At 45.5% G+C, this 9030-nt stretch overlaps 1 protein-coding gene across 1 annotated transcript in view; it reads right to left on the bottom strand.

The window, feature by feature from the left end:
* The window catches only part of ERGIC3 (ERGIC and golgi 3), an 18755-nt gene extending 10844 nt beyond the window's left edge, over positions 1–7911 (bottom strand). The window contains exons 1-5 of the mRNA XM_003788131.3: positions 7753–7911; positions 7546–7616; positions 7339–7426; positions 7001–7120; positions 1859–1952 (exon numbers count right to left, since the gene is read on the bottom strand). Coding sequence (XP_003788179.1) covers positions 1859–1952; positions 7001–7120; positions 7339–7426; positions 7546–7616; positions 7753–7840 — 461 coding nt within the window. The 5' untranslated portion in view covers positions 7841–7911. The remainder of the gene's footprint in view (positions 1–1858; positions 1953–7000; positions 7121–7338; positions 7427–7545; positions 7617–7752) is intronic.
* Positions 7912–9030: the final 1119 nt, after the last annotated feature.

The following is a 9030-nucleotide window of genomic DNA, read 5'->3' as shown; positions in this document are numbered from 1 at the left end:
AAAAAAAAAAAAGAGATACAGTCTCACTGTGTTACTCCAGGCTAGAATGCTCTGGCATCATAACTCACAGAAACCTTAAACTCCAGGGCCCAAGCAATCCTCTTGCCTCAGCCTCTGGAGTAGCTGTGACTACAGGTGTATCCCACCACACCAGCTAATTATTCTATTTTTATTTATTTATTTATTTATTTTTGAGACAGAGTCTCACTATGTCACCCTCAGTAGAGTACCATGGCATAACAGCTCACAGCAACCTCAATTCTTGGGCTGAAGTATTTATTTCTTATTTATTTATTTGTTTTTGAGACAGCGTCTCCATCCGTTGTCCTGGGTAGAGTGCTATGGCATCATCATAGCTTACCACAACCTCAAACTCTTGGGCTTAAGAGATCCTCTTGCTCAGCTTCCTGAGTGGCTGGGACTACAGGCATGGGCCACTAGTTTTTTAATTTTTATTTATTTAGAGACAGAGTCTCACTAGGTCACCTTTGGTAGAATGCCATGGCATCCCAGCTCACAGCAACCTCAAATTCCTGAGCTTAAGTGATTCTCTTGCCTCAGCCTCCCAAGTAACTGGGACTACAGGCACCTGCCACAACGCCCTCCTTCTTTTTGTGTTGTAGTTGTCTTTGTTTGGCAGGCCTGGACTGGGTTCGAACCCACCAGCCCAGGTGTATGTGGCTGGGGCCCTTGCTGCTGAGCTATAAGTGCTGAGCTTTTTTTTATTCTTAGTAGAGATAGAGTCTCACTCTTGCTCAGGCTAGTCTTTTTTTTTTTTTTTTTTGAGATGGGGATTCGAACCCGCCACCTTAGGTGTATGTGGCTGGCGCCTTAGCCGGTTGAGCTATAGGCGCTGAGCCATTCTTAACACTTGAAAATGTAAATTTTATGTCACATATATTTTATCATAAAACAAATTAAAAAAATAAAAAATAAAATAAAAAAAGAAAAAACATTTTTTAAAAACTCATATTCCAGGCGGCACGTGTGGCTCAAGGAGTAGGGCGCCGGCCCCATATAGCAGAGGTGCGGAGGTGGTGGGTTCAAACCCAGCCACAGCCAAAAACTGCAAAAAAAATAATAATAAAATAAATAATAAAAAAAATAAAAACACATATTTCAGCTCTGCACCTGAAGCTTAGTGGTTAGGGTGCCAGACACATACACTGGGGCTAGAAGGTTTCAACCCGGCCCAGACCTGCTAAAGAACAACTACAAAAAAAAAAAAAAATAGTTGGGCGTTGAGGTGGGTGAGCTACTTGAGAGGCTGAGGCAAGAGAATCGCTTAAGCCCAAGAGTTTAAGGTTGCTGTGAGCTGTAACACCGCAGCACTCTACCGGAGGGTGACATAGTGAGACTCTATTTCAAAAAAAAAGAAACAAAAAACACAAATTCCCAGATCTGCTGAATTAGCCTCTCTGGGGTCAGGACCTGGTTTCTCAGTAGTAGTTATCACATATTGAGGGTGTATTAACCTGGGCTGGGCCTTCTACCTCAGTGCTTTACATGAGACTTATGTGACTTAAGAAGGTATTAGTATGATCCCTATTCACCTGGAGAGGTTATGTGGCTTGGCCCAAGGACACAAGTGGAACCCAGGCAGCTAAACTCCAAAGACTACTTCAGAACCATGTATCTCGACTGAGAGGCAAAGACACTTCAGCCTTGACCCCAGGTGTGCAGGGCCTGGTCACAAAACCTCAGTCACTTGCACCAGAATCAGTGGACTAAGGCAAACATCTCACCCCATCTAGATTCCTGGTCCAACCTCCCCACCTGCGACAGTTGACCAAGGGTAAGGCTGACAGATGGCACCTGATAGGAGCCCTACTCCCCCTACTCCCAGGGTCCAGCTCACTTGATGTCTTCTGACTCAGCACCATAGCAGCTCTCACAGCGATCAGGGTCCAGGGAGTCAGGGTTAAACACTGTCACTTCAACTTTCCCGAGCTCTAGGGGGGAGGGAGACGAGACAGAGGCATTAGCTGGGACAGACAAAGAGAAATCTGTGGCTCCAGACCTCGCATGAGCCCTTTCTTTGGCCAGTGGTTTGGGAATAAGTTATAAAAACAGGTAATATTTATACAGTGCATGGTACAAGTCAGACACTAAGCACTCTATGCACATATTAAATCTTTTAATAATAGTAAGAAAATAACAGTAAATGCTAAATGTTAGCTGGGTACAGGCCTTTGTACTTTATATACATTGTCTCATTTCATCTCCACAATGACTCTATGAAGGTGGAGGTTATTACCCCTACTTTATTAAGATGCTGAGGCTCATAGTTCAGCAGAGACTTTGTGCAATGCAACCCAGTAAATGGCAAATCTCAGCTGATTCAAAAGCCCATGCCCTTAAACCTCTTCCTTTGCACTGGTTCCCTGCTCTCTTTACCTACTCTGTTGTAATTGCTGATTTCCATATTTAATACCTTGACCTCCTGTCCTGTAATAATCTTTTTATTTTTTCCTCCCACATCAGTAAGCCTTTTCTATTGCTCATATCTACTAGACCCTGTTATTACCAATAACTACAAACCTTCCAAATTTCAACTTTAAGTTTCTGGGGTTTTTTTTTTTTTTTTTTTGAGACAGAGTCTCACTTTGTCATCCTTGGTGGAGTGCCATGGTATCATAGCTCACGGCAACCTCAAACTCCTGGGCTTAAGCAATCCCCTTGCCTCAGCCTCCCAAGTAGCTGGGACTACAGGCACCTGCCACAATGCCCAGCTATTTTTAGAGACAAGGTCTCACTCTGGCTCAGGCTGGTCTCAAACCTGTGAACTCAGGCAATCCACCTACCTTGGCCTTCCAAGTGCTCGGTATGAGCTTACAGGTATGAGCTACTGTGCCCAGCCAACTTCAGGTTCTTGAATCTTACCTTCATTTTCCTAGTTTGCTATCTCTGGCAGCCAGATATCTCTAATACCTCTACTAGCAGTTCTCAGACACTATGGACACTATGACCCCTTCATGTCTTCACTTCCCTCCATAAATGCCATGGTCCATTGTAATGATTTTTCTGTACACAGCTACAATTCACTGTTTCTCTCTTTTTCCATTGTACAAACCTAGCAAAACTCAAAACCTAGTGACATTTGATTCCCTGTGCCTACTTCTTGCCTGTACCTCTCTTACAACTGCCTGGCATTCTGCTTCATTTCCCTAAGCAGTTCATTCTTTTTTTTTTTTTCTTCAATAGAATAATAAAATATTTAATTGAAAGTCAAGAGACTAAAGGAACATTAATCAGGTACATCAAACAGATAGGGAAAAGTAAGATAGTTATATCTAAGCAGTTCATTCATTCTCTGATGACTAATTTAGACCTTCTCCTTTCTCCCTGGGCTTCCAAACTCCTTTTTCTTTTCTCAGTTTCAGTTAATGTCCTTGCTTTCAATTTCCACTAAGAAAGGAGAAGGAGGGCGCCGGCCCCATATACCGAGGGTAGTGGGTTCAAACCTAGACCTGGCCAAACTGCAACAAAAAATAGCCGGGCCTTGTGGCGGATGCCTGGCTCCCAGCTACTCAGGAGGCTGAGTCAAGATAATGGCCTAAGCCTAGGAGTTGGAGGTTGCTGTGAGCTGGGTGATGTCACAGCACGCCGCTACCAAGGGCAACAAAGTGAGACTCTGTCTCTACCAAAAAAAAAAGAGAGAGAGAGAAAAGTAAAGGAACAGAACTTCCCTTGCTCTCACAACCAAACCCAGCAACCTACCCACATTCTCCTTTAGCCCCCATAGCATCTCTCTGTTCTCACTTACAGTAAGTCATCTGATTTGATGTCCCTACTTCTTTTTCTGATCTTTGATCAGCCTTTCCCCCCAACAGTATCAAAACTGTTCCTTTCAAAATCTCTAGTGATCTCCACTTTGCCCATTGCAATATTCAATTCTCATGCCTCAAACTACTAAACTGTTGTAGTATCTGACACAGCTGCTCACTCTCCTGGAAACTCTTTCTCCACTTGGCTTTTGGGATACCTCTTGGATATCTTCTACTTCAAGGGTTAATCTCTGTTAATCTTCTTTCCTAGATCCTCATTTCCTGACTTTTTAGTACTAGACAAGCCCATGGTATAGTTCCTAGACCTCTCCTCTACCTACATCTGCTCCCTAGGTTTCCTCACTTAGTCCAATGGATTTAACCACCATCTATATGCTGATAACTCCTAAATTTTCCAGCTTCACTCCTTTAAATTCTATACCAATACATCTAATCCCCTCTTTATCATCATCAGAGTATAAAATAGACATCTCAAATTTAACATGCCTTAAACTTGAGATTCCTCCTGCCCCAAATCCTGATCTTACCTAGTGGGAGCCAGCCTCCAGGATGTCTCCAATGATCTGCACCTTCCTAGTACTAATATCCCATGCAGTCCCTCCCACAATAAATAAGGCTGACCTGTGTCACACTAGTATATTGTGGGCATGATGGTATACAATTTCTCTGGCCAGGTTATTTAAAAAGTTGTGATTTTTACCTTGCTCTCTCTCAGACCACTTGCAAGATCTAAGTTAGGAAAGTCAGCTGCCATGTTGTGAGGACACTCAAGCAGCCGTACAAAGAGGCCCATGCAGAAAGGCACTGAGGCATCCTGCCAAGAGCTGTATGAGTTAGCTCTCTTTTGTCAAGCCTTCAGATGACTACAGCCCCAGGAAATGGCTTGACTACAATCCCATAAGATAAGCTAACCCAGAATGACTTAAGTTACTTTTAAATTCCTGATCCAGGGAAACTGAAAACAAAACAAAAACAAAAAACAAACATTTATTGTATTAAGGAACTAACTATTGGAATAATTTATTACACAGAGTGGGTGTCTAATATTTGCTCACTCCTCCCACCAAAAAAATCCCTTCTCTTCCTCTGGTTATCTTTTTTTTTTTGAGACAGAGCCTCAAACTATCACCCTGGGTAGAGTGCTGTGGCATCACAGCTCACAGCAACCTCAAACTCCTAGGTTTAGCAATTCTCTTGCCTCAGCCTCCCAAGTAGGTGGGACTACAGGTGCCAGCCACAACACCAAGCTATTTTTTTTTTTTTTTAGAGACAAGATTCTCACATTATCACCCTCCGTAGAGTGTCATGGGATCCCAGCTCACAGCAACCTCCAACTCCTGGGCTTAGGCGATTCTCTTGCTTCAGCCTCCCAAGTAGCTGGGACTACAGGTGCCCACCACAATGCCCGGCTATTTTTCTTGTTGCAGTTCGCCCAGGGCTGGTATGAACCTGCCACCCTCGGTATATAGGGCTGGCCCCCTACTCACTGAGCCACAGGTGCCGCCCATGCCCAGCTATTTTTTGATTGTAGTTGTCATTGTTTGGCAGGGCCTGGCTGGATTCGGACCCACCAGCTCTAGTGTATGTGGCTGGTGTCTTAGCTGCTTGAGCTACAGGCACCACCATCCTCTGGTTATCTTAATCTCAAGTCACTCATTTGCTCAGGCTATAAACATTAGAATCAACCTTGACTCTGCTCTTACACTCTGCATCCAACCCAATAGCAAATTATATTGGTTCTGCTGTTGTTTAACATATATCTGCAGCATATATGAATGATAAAGCTCACCACCAGCAATCTCTAAGGTGTGAAAAATCTCAGGTTTGAGGACACTTTTGCTATAGTGGGAAACGGAGCTAATAAAGGAACTGGGAGGCCAAAAAGAGAAAGGAAAGGAAGCTAAGAGTAACCACTCTGGCCAGGCATGGTGTCTCATGCCTGTAATTCTAGCACATGGGGAAGCAGAGGTAGGAGGATCCTTTGAGCTCAGGAATTCAAGACCAGCCTGAGGAAAAGTGAGACTCCTGCCTCTACTAAAAACAGAAAAAATTAGCCATGTGTGGTGGTGCACACCTGTAGTCCTAGTTACTTGGGAGACTGAAGTAGGAGGATTGCTTGGGCCCAGGAGTTGGAGGTTGCTGTGAGCTAGGATGATGCCACAGCACTCTAGACTGGGGAACAGAGCCAGACCTTGTCTCAAAAAAAGAAAAAAAAAAAGTCCCTAGACAAAGGACCCAGGGGAGATTTTTGACTTGGGTCTTCCCCTTTGCCAGAAGCTCTGGTGCCTTTTTACTTCTTCTGTATTCCTTTCTGTCTAATAAAATCCTATCTTACCATTGGAAAATAGAGGAAAAAATGTGAGTACCCATGCTGTACCAGGCATTTTGCACATATTACTTTGATTATAATTCCATGTGGTAGAGACTACTGTTTATCACTACTTTATAACTCACAGGCTGCAAGAGACAACACTAGATTTGAACCCAGGCAATCTAACTTGCGAACCAAACTCTTTCTTTTTTTTTTTTTTTGAGACAGAGCCTCAAGCTATCCCCCTGGGTAACGTGCCATGGCATCACAGCTCACAGCAACCTCCAACTCCTGGGCTCAAGCGAGTCTCCTGCCTCAGCCTCCCAAGTAGCTGGGACCACAGGCACCCGCCACAATGCCCGGCCATTTTTTGGTTGCAGCCATCATTGTTGTTTGGCGGGCCTGGGCTGGGGATTCGAACCTGCCACCTTAGGTGTATGTGGCTGGTGCCTTAGCCACTTGAGCCACAGGCTCTGAGCCGCGAACCAAACTCTTAACCTTGAGCCACCTACATTCCAAAGGGGGGGAGCATTAATTGCTCAATTTAGCTAATGAGCTGGGGAAGCAAACACTCAGAGAAGCTGGGTCCATCTATGGGAGATCTACCAGGCCAACAACATGTAAGACCATCCTCAAACTTCTGTTACTCAAACTACAATAGGCAAGGATTAAGGATCTCTGAGAATGAAAGCAAGTAGCATATCCAATTCAATATGTATATAGAGGCCAGAAGTCTGGATTTCAGCCCATCTTGACCTTTACTAACTAGACAAGCCACTTGACTTCTTTAGGTCTTAGTTGTTTAATATGTCACTGAGCCTGCCATAGCCACTTGCCAGAAGATAGAGCTCAGGCAAGTCCAGCTGTGGGGATATAAGAAACAATCCTCTCCCATGCTTACCATGCCGCTCAGCCTCTGAGCTCACAGGGATGCCATCTTTATCTAATCGTTGTTTGAACAGGTTGTGCTCCACATCCAGCTGCTGTTCCCCAGCCACATCCATGGCATCAATGCTCAGATCTGGAAGAAGGAAGTCAGGCAAAGGCACTGAGACTCATGGGGCAAAGGGATCTGGGTTTTGTTGGAATGGGATGCTGAGCTTGTCTTGGACCAGAATGGGATTAAGGGAAAGAAGCTGTTCTGGGATCCTATCCAGAACCTAAGGCTAGAGGAATGAATCTGGAAGCCCACATAAGAACCCCATGACTCCCAACTCCCACCCATGGTGAGGTACTCACAGGCACAAGGCATGTGCGGGAAAAGTACATCGATGTTGATCTTCAGTTTATCTCCCCGCGACTTGTCCACGTAGAGCTCAGGATGCACCTGGAGCAGTGCTACCTCAGTGACATTTAGCTCTATGCCTCTCCTTCCTCACTCCCACCCCTAAAGGTCCTACCCCAAGAATGTCCAGCCCCGCCCACACACTAGGCCCCGCCCCTTACCTCTGTGGTGAGGTAATACTGCAGTTCGGACAGGAACAGTAGCAGCATGAGAAGGCCACTAATAATGGTCACTGGAGGATAGGGAGCAAGGGTCAGAATGGCCCCTACTCGGCTTTCTCAGAGTCCAGCAGGCCAGTCAGAGTCCAAGTGCTAGGGCCAAGCTCTAGGACACCCCCTCCCCGCGACCTCGGCCCCACTACAGCCTACCGGTGGCGCCCCCGCAGGTCTTGACCCGGAAGTCCTCCAGAGTCTTGGGGTAGGCATCGAACTGCTTCAGCTTCCCCAGCGCCTCCATGGGGACCGGCCGGAAAGGGGAAGCCAGCCGGCCCGCCCCTGTAGCCTCCTGCTTCCGGCCCGGAGCCACGCCCCCCCCACTCCTCACGCCGGCGCAGCAAAGCAGACGCCTGGCCCCTCCCCCATCTGCTTCCTCCAATTGGCGGCTCCGCCCAACGATGTGTCGGTGCCCTTTGTGCTGGTAGGAGAATCTGGGCACCACTTCTTCGCGTGCTCAGCGGTCGGGGGCGGGTCCTATATGAACCAGGGTGCAGGGAAGACGTCTCTATAGCTTAGAAATTAATAGCATTGTTCGCTTGCTTTGTGCCAGGAATTGCGCCAAATATTTGAGAGTCTTGGAACATCCCAGAACAGTGATTTTCAAGGTGTCCTCACACCAGCATCATCATTATCAACTGAGAACTGGTTAGAAATGCAAATAATTGGTTTTCACCTACTGAATCAGAAATCTAGGAAGTGTTTCTGATGCACTGAAAGTGTGAGAATCTCCACCCTTGAAAGCAAGTGTAACTTTATTCTCATTTTCTGAAGAAGAGCAAACTGGCCTAGAGAAGTAACTTGGGCAGGATCACAGCCAAGTAATAGCAGGACCTGATTCCAACCCAGTTCTTCTGGGAACCAGGGTTCTTCGGGTTGATTTTACTCAAACAGCATCCCAGCGCTTCTCCTGAGTGCTGCTTTCTGCATTACCTGAAATTGCTTTCTAGGCCCTGGGCTCCTCATAGACATAACTTCACCACCGCTGGCCTAGACTCAAGAGTGATGGAGCTTGTCCTGACACTTCGCACTGTAGCCCTTTGTCTCTAGAGAGTAATGACTAAAATATAAAAGGCTTATAGGCTTTGAGTTAGGAATCTCAGTTTAGGAAATAAAAGCACTATATTGAATCTGTCCCTTCCATTCAAAGATTTATTTAATTTTTTAAAAAAGCATCACAGATCATAAAGATACATGTATGAGATTTTTCTATGGCAAAAAACTGGAACCAACCTAAATGCTCACTGATAGGTGGAATAAGTGGTGGAATAAGTCATGGTACATTGATTCTATGGAATATTATGCAGCTTTTCAAAAGAATGAGGTAGATTAAGAATTTATTTTTAGGGGCAGCACCTGTGGCTCAAGGAATAGGGCGCTGGCCCCATATACTGGAGGTGGCAGGTTCAAACCCGGCCCCAGCCAAAAACTGCA

Source organism: Otolemur garnettii, unplaced genomic scaffold, assembly GCF_000181295.1.
Source record: "Otolemur garnettii isolate 467f Iridium unplaced genomic scaffold, OtoGar3 scaffold00025, whole genome shotgun sequence".
Taxonomy (NCBI): Eukaryota; Metazoa; Chordata; class Mammalia; order Primates; family Galagidae; genus Otolemur; species Otolemur garnettii.
The sequence above is the reverse complement of the archived record's forward strand: the minus strand, read 5'-3'. Positions and strand labels throughout refer to the sequence as shown.